This window comes from Solea solea, chromosome 19, assembly GCF_958295425.1.
Source record: "Solea solea chromosome 19, fSolSol10.1, whole genome shotgun sequence".
Lineage (NCBI taxonomy): Eukaryota > Metazoa > Chordata > Actinopteri > Pleuronectiformes > Soleidae > Solea > Solea solea.
The window spans coordinates 14,541,919-14,559,631 of record NC_081152.1 but is presented as its reverse complement, the minus strand read 5'-3'; the positions used below and the strand labels follow the sequence as shown (position 1 = coordinate 14,559,631).

At 40.3% G+C, this 17,713-nt stretch overlaps 1 protein-coding gene across 1 annotated transcript; it reads left to right on the top strand.

Moving 5' to 3' along the window:
* The first annotated feature begins 1,035 nt into the window (after positions 1 to 1,035).
* dbh (dopamine beta-hydroxylase (dopamine beta-monooxygenase)) lies at positions 1,036 to 17,561 on the top strand. Its single transcript, XM_058617306.1, has 12 exons — positions 1,036 to 1,906; positions 2,825 to 2,971; positions 4,553 to 4,810; positions 5,529 to 5,705; positions 9,528 to 9,630; positions 10,938 to 11,104; positions 11,182 to 11,325; positions 13,276 to 13,314; positions 13,418 to 13,477; positions 13,702 to 13,829; positions 14,139 to 14,298; positions 16,841 to 17,561. Exons 1-12 carry the CDS (start codon positions 1,538 to 1,540, stop codon positions 16,943 to 16,945), a joined length of 1,857 nt encoding a protein of 618 aa, XP_058473289.1. The 5' UTR covers positions 1,036 to 1,537; the 3' UTR covers positions 16,946 to 17,561.
* Positions 17,562 to 17,713: the final 152 nt, after the last annotated feature.

Genomic DNA, 17,713 nt, shown 5'->3' with positions numbered 1-17,713 from the left:
GACGTCATGTGCAAAATGGAATTTAACACAGAATAGAATATAGAATATAGAATAGATATGCGCTGTGCAGAAGCACCTGCTGTAGATCGGATGATAGATGTGATCACACGCGTGTCTATCGATCACACACTCACCCTTTCCTGGACTGCATTATGGCGGCTTGGTGCGAAGTTCATTTCCAGGAGTGTTCAATTTTATTTCCATGTTCCCATGATGCTATCTCACTTTAATTATCTTCTCAAATGGCATGGCCATCAGGCCGCCGATTCTCATTCCGACCCCCGGAAGATGGAACATACGATTAGCTCGCCGTTCAGTGAGAGTGGGGAGAACTCACCGATGAAAATCAACCTGCGCGATACAATCGGCTGAAATTAAACCTATACACATTTGGCCAAACACCACTTTGCTTTTGTGACAAACTCTTTTGGCAATAAACCAAAATGCACATTATGTGAAACACTCTACATACAGGAAGTCTGTAGAAAACAAATCAACCTTGTTGTGATCGGATAAACTGCACAGAAAGAAATGTATCACTGCTTCTGAATAACTGTCAGTAATGCAGATAAAACGTCTGGTTTTGAGAGTTAAAATAAAATCGACGGCCTCCAAGTAAACGTGTTCAGTACTAACTCAAATCTCTGTCCCACATCTACAGTATTTGTCCATTGTGAGGCTTGTGTTTCCACCGTAGACACAAACACTTTTCTAGTTAACCTTTTTAACCGGCATGAATGTGTCCCTCTTGCTTTTGAAACCTATATAATTGACAGTTTGATTAGGTCTTCTGCAGCCTCGGGCGGTGGCTTAAGGAAAGAGCCTCATGCATTAGTGCCTTGTTTACACCCCCATGTGTACGTGCTGCCCCCAAATCCACTTTAAAAGTGAACCCCCACCCCCCCAAAAAGAAGTATAGTTATTGGAATGCTTTTTGTCAGGAAACGTATACACGCTCACTAAAGCATAAAAGACAGAGATGGAGTGAACAATAAAGTTAGTTGAAAGTGATTGTGATAATGTCCATGGTTGCATTTGGATCAATTAGGGGCTGGCAGATGTTCAGAATAGCGGTTGACCCCCGGGGGCTTCAAGAATAAAATCCAATTTTCCTCAACAAACGTAATACCATTAGGCTGGATAAAAACAGACAACTCGAAAGGGAGGAGTCTCTTAAAAAAAAGCAGGATAAGACAGAGAGAGACAGAGCAGCTGCTCAGAGGAAAGACCCATTACCAACCGGGGCTCGGAAACCGAGAAAACCTGAAGACAGAAAGAAGTTAGTGATACTCAAAAGAAAAGCCAAACTTTTCAGGGCACGAGGCCCTGAGAGGACAGAAGACACATGGGAAGAAGAGAGTAAACAAACTGTCTGATCACTCCGCGGGAAATATCGAGTCTACGAACTGACAAGGTAGCAAGACCAGTGAGTTTGGGGAGTTGCACTACAGTATATATGAGCTGCAGTGTGGGGAGAAAAACCTTCCACTTGCTGCAGAGTCAAAAGAAGTGAAAGATTTTGACGGTCACAAGGGTGATGAGGATTTTCAACAGGAACCTTCGCCTCCAGGACATCACCATCATGTACTTCACCGCCCTGGCTACTCTAATGATCATCTTAGTTGCTTCGTACCAGGCACCGAGCAACGCCGTCAACATGTCCAACCTCAAACCGAAAACCTCCATCCCTCTCCCGCCTCTCCCCATGCCCTTCCATGTGCCCCTTGACCCACGCGGGGAGCTCCAGCTGGCCTGGAACATCAGCTATGACAACCAGGAGGTTTACATGCAGCTGAGGGTGGCAGAGCTCAGATATGGCGTGGTGCTGGGGATGTCCGACCACGGGGAGCTGACTAATGCTGACCTCGTAGTGCTGTGGGACACTGGGACCAAGAGCTTCTTTGGGGTAAGCCAGGCTCTGTATCTGTATGTGCAGCAGATTTCTGCTTAATAAAATCTTTGTTCACTTTTCAAATACATGCACTCCTCATCAGTCTGTGGTCCCCGAGGCGTGAGATTGGTGGGTTTTTGCACGAGGAGCCCAGCGGACGACTTGCTTCCTGATCACATAGTCACAAAGGATGTTATTGAGCCTCTGCTAATTGAAAATCACTCAAACTGCACAAATAGCCGCAGTTCATCTGGGAATCATTAGCAGATATTAGCATATCAAAATTGAATCCTGCCCTGATTAAGACGTGTAAAGTGCCTCGTGTTTTCAGACACAGATCTTTTTAATAAATCAAACACTGATTTCTTTAACCGAGGAGTGCTTAATAGGATTTTTTGTCTTATCTTACTAAAATAAATAAATAATCCAATTTATGGTGTTTTTCATTTCACATGTTTTTTTTTAAAAACAACAATTTTTAGATAAAATTTAAGCATCAATTCTGATTATTTATTTTTGAAAAACCTTTTTCAATGTAGGCTTTAATGTACATGCTTATAGTAGTGTGTAATGTATTTAGTTATCGTCTGCTAAACCCTAACACACATAATACTGTGTCTATACTGCCCACATTTTCAGATTTATTTTTATATAGTGGATGTATTTTTTTCAAAATGGTTTGGCTTCAAAGGTGTTGAGTGGTTATATAAGAGGGACAGAGATGGGACTAGATAAAGGGAGACATCTTAGGTGCTATTCTGGACACATACATGTGAGAAACACAACAGATGCAGATAAGACTGCGCTGTTGCAAAGCTTCCTGGGAAGAGACGTAGAAGGTTGGGAAGGTTTCACACATGAATGTCTGTCTATAGTCTGATTTCAACACAAATACTGTGAACATTTGTGTAAAAAAGAATGTTTTGTCATAAGGATGCATGGAGTGACAGCGAGGGTCACGTTTCGTTGGACAGCCAGCAAGATTATGAGCTGATTGAAGCCAAACAGAAACCGGATGGATTCTACCTGCTCTTCAAAAGACCTTTCAGTACCTGTGATCCCAGAGACTACCTCATTGAGGTATGTGTGTGTGTGTGGGCTTGGTCTCGATCCTTCTTTATGCAATATATTTATTTTGCAAATGGTGACAATACGTGTTTTCTAGACATAACTGTGATTTGGTATGAGTTGCATAATCTGTCAGAGCATTTATTATCATATAAAAGATTTCGTGCTTGACATTATCAGGAATTTTCAGTTTTTCAAATAATGTTTCGGGATGTTATTCCAGACATGACATGGAAAAAAAAAAAAGTGTTCCCACAAAATACTAACTCCTTCCTACAAAATAGGTAAAACTTGCGCACAAAATACTAATTTGTTCCCACAAAATAAGTAAAACGTGCACATGAAATACTAATTAGTTCCCACGAAATACTAATTAATTCCCACGAAATAAGTAAAATGTGCACATGAAATACTAATTAGTTCCCGTGAAATACTAATTAATTCCCACAAAATACTAATTAATTCCCACGAAATAAGTAAAACGTGCGCACAAAATACTAATTTGTTCCCACAAAATAAGTAAAACGTGCACATGTAATACTAATTACTTCCCACGAAATAGGTAAAACATGCACATGAAAAACTAACTAGTTCCCACGAAATACTAATTAATTCCCACGAAATAGGTAAAACGTGCACATGAAATACTAATTAATTCCCACAAAATAGGTATAACGTGCACATGAAATACTAATTTGTTCCCACGAAATAGGTAAAACGTGCACATGAAATACTAATTTGTTCCCCATGAAATAGGTAAAACGTGTGCACAAAATACTAATTTGTTCCCACGAAATAGGTAAAACATAATCATGAAATACTAATTTGTTCCCACAAAATACTAATTAGTCCCCTGCACAGGTAAAGTGAGTGAAGAGGGCTGAAGCTTCGGGATGGACAGAGATATTTGTCCGCACGTTTTACCTATTTCATGGGAATGAATTAGTAATTCATGGAAACAAATTAATATTTTGTGCGCATGAATAAATTAAATTAACAAACGTTTTGTATTCTACTAATAACGTTTGTTAATTTGCCATGTGAAGCACTTGAAGGTGTAATTCACGTTGACAGATTTCAAATGCTTTTATTCTACCTCGTGCATATACAGACGTACTGTTGCATATAATGTAATGACTTGCTATACAACTCAGCAGATGACTCAGGAAAAAAAAAAAAGAAAACATGACATGGCAGATGCTGCCTCACGCTGAGAAAACAAATGACTGTCTCCCCTCAAGTGACTGAACTTGACAGCCAGCATTTGGCGACTTGAGAAGAGGAAGACGGTGGAGAAGATGGTGTTTCAGTGTGTGTAGCATGTGTGATGTGTATTAAGGCTCTATGTGTGTGCAACAATCAGGACAATTTCTTGAAGCATTGCCACAATTATAGTTTCCATGGCACCACATTACACTGAGTTCCTGACACAAAAACCAATGCACATCACTATGACAACGTAATGGAGAGTTCACTCTTTTTTTTTTTTTTGCCTTCCAGTCAAATAATAATCAGAGAGAAATTAGAAATACTCCGCACTGCTTTGTGGCAATCAAACACCCTCACTATACTCCTATTGTTTTGATTGCTCAGGAGGGGACTGTGCACGTCATCTACGGCTTCCTGGACAAACCACTCGCCTCGCTGGAGCAGCTCAACCTGTCCCGGATCCACACGGGGATACAGAGGATACTGATGCTGCGACCTGACTTGCCCTCTCCCACTCTGCCTCCAGATGTGCAGACGCTGGACGTTGTCACGCCAAATGTCATCATACCAAATCAAGAGACCACCTACTGGTGCTTCATCCAGCAGCTGCCTGCAAACATGCCCAAGAACCACATTGTTATGGTATGAATGCCGCTAAAAATGGCAGTAGTTGACATGGAGTATATTTACACTGAGCAGAGTGGGTGTTTTTAAATAGAGGTCTGTGCACAAGCGGCGCTAAACACTCATTGTTTGCCAGCTGGGCCAAACAAAACATGAGCTGCAGTGTCGAAACATGAATCATCGGAAATAAAACATAGACAAATATGTCACCTCACATTCCTAGTTCCAACACTTGAAACAGATCTTGTGTATTTACTGTCGTCAATAGATTATCTTAATTCTATTATCATACATGTCTGCTAAATTGCCACAGCTTTTTTTTAACCCTTAGTTAATGTTGGTAAATTGCTGTGGGAATAATACACATAGGTCACATATTCAGGCTTTAAAAAATGTGTTTATTATGTGTTGTTGGGTCAAAGTTATGATTCATTTTTTTATCGCATTTTTAGTTGTGATATAAAGAAGCAACAAAATGGACTGTTTTTTCCCTTTTGTTTTTGTTCATAAAAAGGAGCCAGGTGAACTTTGAACTGTGGCGTATTTCCAAATCTCACAAATTCAACACAATTTTAATAATTCTTATAGCCTCTATGTGTTTAAACATAGTAATGGAAAAAAGCAGCTAAAATGCTCTGTGTTCTAAGAGTTAAAGCAGTAAAAAACCACAAACAAACATTACTTTCTCATTTTCCTCTTCTCTCCCTCCCTCCCTGCCTCTCCCTCTCCCTGTCAGTATGAGTCAGTGATCACTCCAGGTAACGAGGCCATTGTGCATCACATGGAGGTGTTTGAGTGTTCGCCGGAAATCCGTGACGTGCCACAGTACAGCGGCTCCTGTGATGACAAGATGAAGCCGGGCAAGCTCAACCTCTGCCGCCATGTGCTGGCTGCATGGGCTATGGGTGCTGAGGTATGACGGGAAACGGAAGCACACACACAAACACACCCCTCCTCAAATCACTAAAATAGACGAGCACCCACACGAACATACACAAATGCCAACATGTTCATATATTCAAGTTTTTCTACAGAGAGAGAGGGAGACTTGGAATCAGGCTCGGTTCGGTCCAGTCCTCGGATCTATTATAGGAGATAAACAAAAACTCCTACAGGAGTAATATTCCAGCCTTGATGCGTGAGCAGAAAAACCTTGATCCCACATGCAGCAGAAGTCTATTAAGAGCTCGGAGACAGTGTGTGTGTGTGTGTGTGTGTGGGAAGCACAATCGCACGCAAAATACTCACAAACTTACTTGACATGAACCGAACAGACACACTTTCAAGTGCACACATGAATGGGAATGAATGAAATGACATGTGTGCCTGCTTTCTGCTGACGAGAAAAAAGAATCAACCACTCACTGGGGCCACAGCAACTGATGATGCAGTTATTCCAGACATTTTTTTTTTTTTTTTTTTAACTTTCCATAAATCCTAATGGTATAGAATCAAACAAAATTTAAATAAAAGATTTTATATTCAGTTAGGGACCATTATATAGCAGGAACTAATGCCACATCATTTATACATAAGCTAATTTGGAAATGACACGATACAATAGGATATATTTGTTTGTCCCTTAGAGATACTCACTTGGGACTCAGTGTTGCTGTACATCACAGTTAATAAATAAATAGATTAAGAAAGGAAGAGGGAAATAAATGAAAATCTTCCATCCATCCACTTTCTACCGCACTCACACCTACAGTCAATTTAGAGTGTCCAATTGACCTAATCCTCCAAATCTGCATGTTTTTGGACTGTGGGAGGAAACCGGAGAACGCGGAGAAAACCCACGCACACATGCGGAGAACATGCAAACTCCATGCAGAGAGGCCCTTGTTCCGAATGGAGTGCTTAAATGAAAATCTTGTAAAATGTAAAATACAACATTATTTACGTGCAGTCACAGAATGCAATGCTCGAAATATGATCAAATATGGAAGCCCTGAAGGTCAGCATACTACAGCATAACAGAAAACACATTATTACAAAGTTATTACAAACTTATAACACTACAACATTATTTTTCCAAGTTAAAGGAATACTTCACTGATTTGCATTTTGCTTTGAATTACTAGAATAGGGGTAGTATTTTTGAAAAATTGAGCGACACCTTCATTCTTTTTTTTGTGACGTGCCCACCAGTGACACTTGGTCCGAGGCTTGAAACTGCAGCACTAATTCCACACTTTTTAGACCCACTCGTAGAGGGACGGGACCTCATTCCCAGAACGTAAACAGTGTCCGCCATCTTTGCTAACACTTACACTAACAGGACTAAGTGTCACTGGTGGGAAAACTGAGATTGGGAAGCACAATGTTTCAAAAATATTACCCCTATTCTAGTAATACTAATGCATATTGGTGAATGATTCCTTTGAGACGAGTCACATTGCACAACAACATCATCCGACTTCATCCGTTGCTTCTTTCATAATCATCACGGCTGCCTATAACATTAAGATTTAACTATGGCTTGTAATATAGAAGTGCACGTGTTTCCCCTTTATGGAAAAAGTCGACTAACAAGCCGTTCATTCATTCATTCATTCATTCACTCACTCAGTCACTTAAAAGGCATTAAATCTCTGCCATTTTCACATGGCGACCAACCAGACAGGCAGAGAAGCAGCCTGTTGCCGGTCATATAAAGCAAAAAGAAGACAAGGAACCGTGAGCCTGTCACCATATTTCACTGCTCTGCTCCTCCACTGCTACCGGATTATCTGCCAAAAAAGAAGGAGAGGAAAGACTGAAAAAGGTTGCTTTCTGTGAGCTGGTAACACAGGATTAGGAGGAGAAACATCCAAGCGTCTTTCATCACCTGTTAATAGTGTTGTTTCAAATGCCCCAGCACTGAAACAACAATCAAACAATACAATCAGTGTTAAGGCCGTTTGAAGAAGAGAGACACTCATGTACAGAGAAGAGAGGAGAAGAGAGGAGAAGAGAGGAGACAGCCAGTCCCCCAAGGATTTTACCATTACATATAAAAGCAAGATTTAATATAAAACAATTCTTTCTTCCGTCACACTCCGGTGGCCTTTCTCAGAAACAGGTGAAGACACGGTAGAAGAATCAGGATTAAATGAAAATTCTTTCACTTTGAGGCTTTGACGTCCATGACAGGGACAGTAAGTCAGAAATAATTTTCTCTCCGTGATGAGCAGAACATTTTTCAAAATCCAAGGAGTAAAAGATGGAAAAAAAAGATACCTCACATTTGACTGACGTCCCAGAGGATGGATCCATATGAGGGAAAACTACCTTTCGCAATATAGAAACAAGGGATAAGTATTACTTTCCCCAAAGGCTTTTAACTAATCACTACAAGGATTATGTGTGATAAAATGAGTTAAACAGTCTGTTTTTATCACTTTCTTATAATCTGCTGCTTTAAATTATGTAGGTGGTTAGAGTTCTTTTTTTGGTTTTTTTTTAAATAGGCTGTTATTATTATCTCTGCCGTTTTGTTTTCCCTCAGATACTGAACCACTTTGACAGAGTGTTACGGGTTTAAGGTTCCCAGCGGAATGACACGGGTACAATCAATTTCCCCCGTTTATTTAGCCCCATAATGAACTCTAAAGCGCCATCGACACAAACGATAGGGGAAAAAAAAAGGCTGCTCTGTTTCTGTCTTCAAAAGACACACGGTTAACACCATAAACATTCAATCAAGGGAGGAAGATTCTTATCTGGAACTCTATTTACAGTGTGAGAGAGAGAGACTTCTAAAAGTAGACTCAATCACCACCTGGTGTCTCCCCCCGTGGAGACGAGGGGGAATTAAGCTCGAGGATTCTCACACGGGGGGAGCACACGAGCCTGCAAATGAATTTTCAGACATCCAGCTGTGTGTGAAATGAAGCTTTCTTTCAGTGAAGTGTGAGAAACACCTGTACGTCAAATAGGCTGTACATGTACGCCTCAAGAACACAACTGCACCAGGTGATTTCTTTTTTCTCTTGATGGAAACGGAACGTGCGAGGATGCAGAATCTCTGAATATACTTTGGTTCATTTTACCAAAACACATATTATTACTTTTTAATTTAGAAAAGAGAAGGCACCCTGAACATCTGGAAAAAAGTATATATATATATATACACATGTATACATATGTGTATATATATGTATATATATATATATATATATATATACATATATTCATTTTTACAATTTTTGACATTATAAGGACTAAATCTACTAACTTCATTGAAAAAGTAATCAACAGATGAACCTGAAATTTGTTGAGGAAAAATAAGTGCATTTTCCCACAATATCATGCCTTAGTTTACACATTTACACATGTGCATTCAAACTTTCAGATCACAGTGGATCTACGAGGGCACAAAACATATACTCACAGTTATCTGGAACTGAAAAAGAAACTATTATCCTGTATGTTTGACACCCCTGGTGTAGTAGATTGAAACCTGTACAATATAAATACACATTTTCTTCTGAAAATGTAAATTGTGGATGTTAAACTGTCAAACTCCTAAGTAGCTTCCCTACTCTAACACGTGTAACTTCCACAACTTGTGCATATCATGAGGATATTAAAAGCTTTTTTTTTTTTTTACTCCACAGCGCTTGATCATCTCAATGTGATATGTGTCTTTGCAATAACTTCAAAGCAGCTCTGCATAAATTAATAGAAAATGTCCTCAATGTGTGTGTGTGTGTGTGTGTGTGTGTGTGTGTGTGTGTGTGTGTGTTTGCAGGCTTTTTACTACCCGTCTGATGCAGGGTTGCCCATGGGTGGACTAGGCTCCTCCAGGTTCCTTCGTCTGGAGGTCCATTACCACAATCCTCTCCTTATATCTGGTATTTTAAGTACACAAGACACAAAGAAGTGCACATACACACACATGCACACACACACATCACTCTGAATACACAGAAACAGCAGGGTTTTCTGAATCTGGTCCTGGACGCTGCAGGGTTTTTCTTTTAAACTGAAATATACTTTTTCATCTTGGCTGTAAAAATTTGCCGTCTCTTTTGTGTCCTGCTGTGAACTCACATGTATATTCCCTTTTTTTTTATTTTAGCTATTTTGTAATTCTCTGCACATCCGTCAGACTTGCTTTCTGTTCTTTTTCATATAATATTCATCTAGTTCTACTGCTGTCTAAGAGAGAGACAAAACTGAGGTTTCACAAAAACCTCATCAAGACGTGAGTGGAGAGAAGTTACTCTGAAATGCAACACCTGTTAAATACAGAAGAGTGTTCAGGCCACATAATAATAAAATGAAAGAATGAAAAAAAAAAAGAAAAACAGCATGAATTCTGAGATTAAAGGTCAGAATTCTGGGATTAAATCAGAATTCTTCTGAGATTAAAGGACAGAATTCTGAGATTGAAGGACAGAATTCTGAGATTAAAGGTCAGAATTCTGAGACTAACTGTCAGAATTCTGGGATTAAATCAGAATTCTTCTGAGATTAAAGTTTGACTGACTTTATTCTCAGAACTCTGTCTTTAATCTCAGAATATTGACTTTTTTCTAAGAACTCTGACTTTAATCTCAGAATACTGACTTTTTTTCTAAGAATTTTGACTTTAATCTCAGAATTATGACTTTTTTTCCTCAGAAACCTGACTTTAATCTCAGAATTCTGACTTTTTTTCTCAGAAATCTGACTTTAATCTCAGAATTATGACTTTTTTCTCAGAACTCTTTTAATCTCAGAATTATGACTTTTTTTCCTCAGAAATCTGACTTTAATCTCAGAATTCTGACTTTTTTTCTCAGAAATCTGACTTTAAACTCAGAATTATGACTTTTTTTCTCAGAAATCTGACTTTAATCTCAGAATTATGACTTTTTTTCTCAGAACTCTTTTAATCTCAGAATTATGACTTTTTTCCCCTCAGAAATCTGACTTTAATCTCAGAATTCTGACTTTTTTTTCCTCAGAAATCTGACTTTAATCTCAGAATTCATGCTGTTTAATTTTTTTTTTATTTCTTTCAATTTATTTTTTTTCATGTGGCCCTAATACTCTTCCATAGTTAAACATGTAAACCCATATAAAGGATTTTCTTTTCCTTTATAGAATTAATACCTGTATTGTGATCTTCTTGTATTCTTGTCATATTTAATATTGTATGGTGTTGTGAACACAGGCCGTCATGACTCATCGGGGATACGGTTGCATTTCACCCCAAGCCTGAGGCAGTACGATGCCGGGATCATGGAGCTGGGCCTGGTTTACACTCCTCTCATGGCTGTTCCACCCAAACAACATAACTTCTACCTCAGCGGTTACTGCACCTCTAAGTGCACCCAGACTGTATGTATACACAACCTACCCACCATTCAATATTTAAGTAGCCTGACTAATAAAAAAGATTATGTTTGTACATCTAGGCTTTGCCTCCAGGAGGAATCTATATATTTGCGTCCCAGCTGCACACACATTTAGCAGGACGTGGGGTGAGGACAGTGTTGGTGAGGGGAGACAAAGAGCTGGAGGTGGTACAGGAGGACAAACACTACAGTACACACTACCAGGTGAGTAACAGTAGGGGAAGAGACAGCACAGAGTGCAGAGAGTGCACCTGAAATAAACAGCTTTTTGTTTTCCTTTCGACTTTGACACTGAATATAAGGAGAGAGAAAAAAAAAAGATCCAGTGGTTCCTGTCAGAAACATTTTGAAACACAATATATAACAGTAGTCAGTCTTTGAAAATAAAAAACATCAGGGCAGTCAGACACGGGTAAACAGTGTCGGAAATTGTCACTTAGCAGCAGAGTGATGCACACGTTATAATGTTAAAGTGATGTAGTCGCAGCAGCAGCAGCGGCAGCAGCAGCAGCAGCGGTGGTGCAGCATGCAACAACAACAGAGCCCCGTTCACTGTAATCAACGACGGTGTCAGTCATGGCGACAGTTTGGCTCATTTAAGTGATACTGCAACGTTTGGCGGTACACACAGTATACGAATGAGGAAGATCAGCACAACATTTGGTCCAACAAATAAAAATAAAAAGATGTCTATAGTGCCAATTCATTCATCTCAAGGTACTTTACATTGTAAGGTCAAGATCTGACGTTTATTCTATCAACAACACAATGATTGAGCAATTGGTGACAGTGGAGAGAGAAAAATTAACAGGAAGAAATCTGTGAAAGAAACCAAGACTCAAAGTGTATCTGCCTCCATCAGTCGGGGTAGAAGAGAGGAGAGAAAAGGAGGGAGGGAGGGAGGGAGGGAGGGGGGTGAGTGAAGGACAGGTGAGTGAAAAGGAGAATGGAAAGGACAGAAGTAGATAGAGTTATGTAACATAACATGCCACTTTATTAGGTACACAAGACACTCAACAAAGCAGCAGGAGCAGCATCAGCTGTGGTCTTCAGACCTGATCTTCTGTAAACCTCTATCATAACAATTTATACTATTTAGGCCACAGTTGCTTTCTGTCATTTTGAAAGAGAACTGCTGATCACTGGTCACTTAAATCCTCATTTGTTAAATAGGTTTACTGTTATAACGTTAGCAAGCTAAGTGTAAGAATATCAATACAGCAACAATTCTATAATTACAAAGGCAGAGGTGATTTATATAAAACTCTTGGTTATGACCTTTGTGCACAGGTTTTAATGACACAAACACACGCACGTTCGCTCTTTTCACTGGACGCCTACATACAGTATGTGGATCATGGATTATTTGAGTTTATTAACTCTGCATTCTACAGAAAGTTATTACATCTTCTGCTGCGTGAGGCTGACACAGAGATAAAGTCACGACTCGAGCGACGAGCTGTAACAGAGTGTTATCTCAGTCATTCACAGACGGCACAAAGGACAAAAACCTCTCCCGTCCGTCGACTGACTGACAAACGACAACATGAACCATTGTTGGGAGACAGCAGGTGACATCTGTGGGGTTTTATTTATCCTGAGGCAGAGAGCGAGGACATCTGCCAGACTGTCTGATAAGATCTCCAGCTGTCGATGTCAGACTAATCTGAGAGTACCTGTGAGCTATCATTAGCGCATGAAGACTCAAACCATTCACACACACACACACACACACACACACACACACAGTTTGTGCTGATATTCTTCTGAGGACACTGCACTGACTTTCCCTTCATTTGAACAACTTAAACAAAGCCTCCCCCCAAACCTTAAGTATAACCGGTTGATAATTAACCCTAATCATGATTCAAATCTGAGCCTTAAACTTAAAAAGATCCTCAGAAATGAGGTCCTGCCTTGTCAGGACCAGGTTTTGACTGCTGGTCCTGATAAGGTTGGTTTTTAAACTATTCCAAGATGACATTGCCAGGATTTATCAGGCTCAAATTGTTGAAAGAACTGTTCAGGGAGCACGAGACACCACAGAGTCCAGACCTCAAACCCCACTGAGATTTTTTGGGACGTGCTGCAGAAGACACCTCTGAAATAAATGCTGTGACACTGCATTCATGTTGCGTGTTTTCTTTCCTGTAGACCATCCGAGTTCTCAGACAGATGGTGAACGTATTACCCGTAAGTACAACATTGAAATAGCCACTGGTTCTCTAAAATTCTTCCGCCAATGATCTTTAATCATCTTCAGCTTCTGCTGCCGTGTCTGTGCTTGATGCTGCAGGGCGACGTCCTCATAACAAAGTGCACGTTCAACACAGAAGACAGGAGCAAGCCTACGGTGGTGAGCAGCACCTCGTCGATAGACAGCACTGTATTTTTATTTCTGCCTCAGTTCACCTTGAGCGCTGCACGCAGCATAACCTTGAGAGTCGTTCTCTTTGTCCTCCCTCCCTGTTCTCTCTCTTCAAACTCAACTGTGTTTTCTTCACTCTCTCGTGTGTCACCTCTGCACCTGATCTTTGCACCACATCTTCACCTAACACTAAATCTCTCTGTCCCCCTCAGGGAGGCTTCGGCATCATGGAGGAAATGTGTGTCAACTACATTCACTACTACCCTCGGACTCAGCTGGAACTGTGCAAAACCCACGTCGATCCAGGATACCTGCAGAAATACTTTGATTTCATGAACAGGTAGAAAAACAGTTTCTGTATTGCTTTCTTTCGCCCCTCTGTCTTGTTCCTTCCCATCTTCTGTGTGACTAAGCATTTTTTATTTTAGTTTTCCTCCTTCCCTTCCAGGGACAGAAGTTGTGATTACTTCTTTTAATCTCAAGAACCATCTGCTTTGTCTTTTTTTTTGTCTTTTTTTTGTTAAAGCGAGACTGTGTCCCCCCCATAACCCCAGCTCAACCTGCTCCCTTTGAATTTCTCCCCCCATTCTTATTTTTACTGACTTCCCTTCAAGCTCCCTCTGCTCACGCCATTCCGTCCTCCCTCCAGGTTTCAAGGGAATTATCAGTGTGCGTGCGCAGACGTCGGCGTGACAGAGCAATACTCACAGCTTCAGTGGGACGCGTTCACTGCAGAAGTGCTGGACTCCCTTTACAACACAGCGCCCATCTCAATGCACTGCAACCAGTCGAGCGCACGTCTCTTTCCTGTGAGTTTCCCTCCAAAACACACACACAGATTTCCAAGACTTCAGAGGACATGGAGATAACTCACTACTGACCTAATCCTAACCCTGACCCTAACCTTAACCTATAATCCTAACCTCAGCCTAACTTTAAAACATGTCTTCACCTTAAGCCGTAGTCATTTACATTATAGGAAGACGCGTCCCCATAATGTGCGGTGTACACAGGTTAAAGGAATATCAGGCACACAGAGGTTACTCTAAACAAAACATTATCTCTATAGCCATAACCGTTCATGCTTGACCCCCGACCTTAACCTAACCACAATTAAAATCTCAGCCGTCAACTTGACCAGTGCCTACAGAAATGAGGTTCTGCCTCATTAGGACCTGGGTTTGGTTTCTCTGTGAGGACTATACTGGCTCTGACAAGGTCAGTGCTGCGGATGCCCAGGAAATCTCCTAAATTGGTAACAAATACACACACACACACACACACACACACACACACACATACACACAAGGACCTGGCAATGACAGCAATTAGACCAAGTTCAAAACCAGACAGCAGTTGGACAAGTGTGTGAGTGTGAGACAGGCTAAACTGACATCTATTTTTAATGTAGAAAAGCAGGAAAGCATGAGGATTTTTTTTTTCACCATTTGCAGCAAGGAGGCTCTTCCTCCTGACTTTTACCGTAGACCATTTCCTTTAATATACTACACTGTACCTATACCTATTATCTCAGGTACTTTGTCACAGTGTGTTTCTGTTATTAGTGACTGCATGGGTTCCCTTCTATACAACATTATTGAGACTCTGTAAAATCAATATGTAATAGTTATCATGTAGCCTGAACCATTATGGACAACTAACTTAATATTGTGACCCATTTTTGTGTGCGTGAATTTGTATGAAGTGATTTTTAATATAGATATTTAAATGAACTAATACGCACTTAAAGTATTCTTATACCTGCTGTGGTTTGCATGTGAGTTGATCAGCAAGTTACTCTCTGTTTATCAGTCAAAATGTCACTACTGGCAATACAGATCCTTTGAATAGGAGGTCTTTCCTTCTTTCTACCAAAATAGAGACTTTTGATTGATCCATGACTCATCTAAGTGTTCTAATTTGATTTGTGTGACATTGTCCTGTTTTTCACCTGATAACATAGTGGTTTAGAAGATTTGGCAACACGTTCTGGACTTACGTTTCTCTATAGCTCACATACATATACTCAAATATTTGTTGAAGAAAACAAAATTGGTAGCTGTTACTTGGTAAAAGTAAAAAAAACACGCACACACAAACCCATGATTGAGAATTACAGGGGCCTGGCAACATGAGCAAACATCCCAGCAAACCATCATCGCAGTTTGATTAATGCTGCTAAAGCCCGATGTCATTCCAAATGACACAGATGTAAGTGATGGGGAGGATTGGTCATGAGATGAATCTAATCTCATTTTGGACACAAACATTGTGTTCAATATCAGTTTTTATGTGGGTTCAGAAAAGTGGTTTTAAGCTCTAACATGAGGCTGGCTTTTAGATAAAGTGAAATAAACTCAAGAAGATACAGTTTGAACGCTCAAGTGTCTTTGAGAATCATAAAAACGTGGCCCATAAATCGAATGTCCTCTTCTAATCATTATTACTATTATGAATCTAGAGCTTTTTACTCCAAACATCAGCAGCACTAAGTGTTGGTTGTTGTGGAAAGTGCAGACAGGAGCCTGTTTTATTGGTAAGAGTTTTAAAGGTTTTTAAGGAAGCGGTGAAGTTGGACAAAGACGACTCGGAGCTTAAATCACCAGCTGAAAGTCACAGCCTCGCAGCAGACTGCCATCTACTCTGCAACGACGGAGAAGTGATGGCACTTCAGCTGCACAAGCCTCATCTAACTGGAGCTCACCATCTGCTCAGGCGAGTGGAGGGTGAGCTCGAGTGGTATCGCCAAAAACGAGATTTCTTAACTATTAAATGTACTTAACTCAAGTACACGTCCTCTATCAGTTATCTACTGCGACGCAGAACAGCTTTACCACCTTCTTTTCCATCATTCCCCAATTACTCCACGACGACTGAATGAGCAGAACATTATAATCAGTAAGAAATGATCCACGATGAATCGCTACAGTTCATTATTTGTGCAACATAAACACATTTAAACAAGGCTGTGTTCTGTGTCCCAGTGGGAAAAACACGGAAATGATGTACGAAAACTACTACTATGCTATAATGCTTAGTCACACAGACGATGAGGAGGAACAAGGGGGGGGGGGGGGGGGGGGGGTAATTAGTAAAGGCCAAGTGAAAAGGGGGAAGGAAGCAGCCTTTCTTTAATCTTAAATCCCCGTCCCATAAACACCAAAATGTGCCCCCGAGTGTAGTTTTGCACATGTGATACACTGTCTGGTGACAACTGTGCAATTACCCCAATAAAACCTGCTGTCTGCACACCAAGGACGGCGCCTGTTTTTGACTTGATTTGGAAAATCTCTGGGCCCAAACAACAACACATCAAATCATACTGCTGTCATTTTTGCTCTCTTTCTCCAGGGAGAGTGGGACAAGCAGCCTGTACCCGCGGTGACCACCGTCCTCCAAAAACCTCACTACCCGTGTGAGGGTCGAGCGCTGCCCAGCAGCCAACCCCCAGTGTGAGCTCAGGCTGGCACAGCCAGGGGAGGGGTCACATGACCTGGGGCAAGTTAAAAGGGGCTGCAGCCACTTTAAGGCAGAATGAAGTCTATAGTTTCATTTTGGTTTCTGGAAGCAACACAGGCCTCATATTTAGTTTGTCTGTTATTAGCAGATACACATGAATACACATGAATACACATGATTCCTGACTGGCGTGTGCCAAACTAAACAAGTGCAACTACAGCAAAGCGCTTTTGCTGATTCATTACTGTCGAATTACTTTAAAAAAAATGCATTTGTAAAACTGTATTTTCAGTCCTTTGCTTATACTGTATACTGCTGCGTGTTCTTGTTCTTGCATACATTTCTTTTTGTCTGTTAAATATTTAATGTCACAACAATAGTAGTTGTTAAAAAACATTTATTCATACATGAATGGCTTTGGACAGATTTAATGGCTCCAAATTAATATTATGATTTAACTTGCCATCACAACTGTTCACTGATCTCTTTTGTTTTTTGTTTTGTTTAAAAATGGGTCCAAATAAACAAGCTAATCTATGGAAGAGTATTAGGGCCACAAGAGAAAAAAAACCCTCAAATTCAAATAAAGAAAAATAATAATAAAACAGCATGAATTCTGAGATCAGAGTCAGAATTCAGACTTTAATCTCAGAATTCAGACCTTTTTTTTCAGAATTCAGACTTTAATCTCAGAATTCTGACATTTTCTGAGAATTCTGAGATTTAAGAAAAAGGTCATAATTCAGACCTTTTTTTTCAGAATTC

What these genes read in the sequence shown, in the direction of transcription:
- dbh (XM_058617306.1), top strand. Translation starts at nt 1,538, where the DNA reads ATGAGGATTTTCAACAGGAACCTTCGCCTCCAGGACATCACCATCATG. An exon ending in CCTCTAAGTGCACCCAGACT is followed by an intron (nt 11,105 to 11,181) that starts GTATGTATACAC and finishes TTGTACATCTAG; the next exon opens with GCTTTGCCTCCAGGAGGAAT. An exon ending in TACTTTGATTTCATGAACAG is followed by an intron (nt 13,830 to 14,138) that starts GTAGAAAAACAG and finishes TCCTCCCTCCAG; the next exon opens with GTTTCAAGGGAATTATCAGT.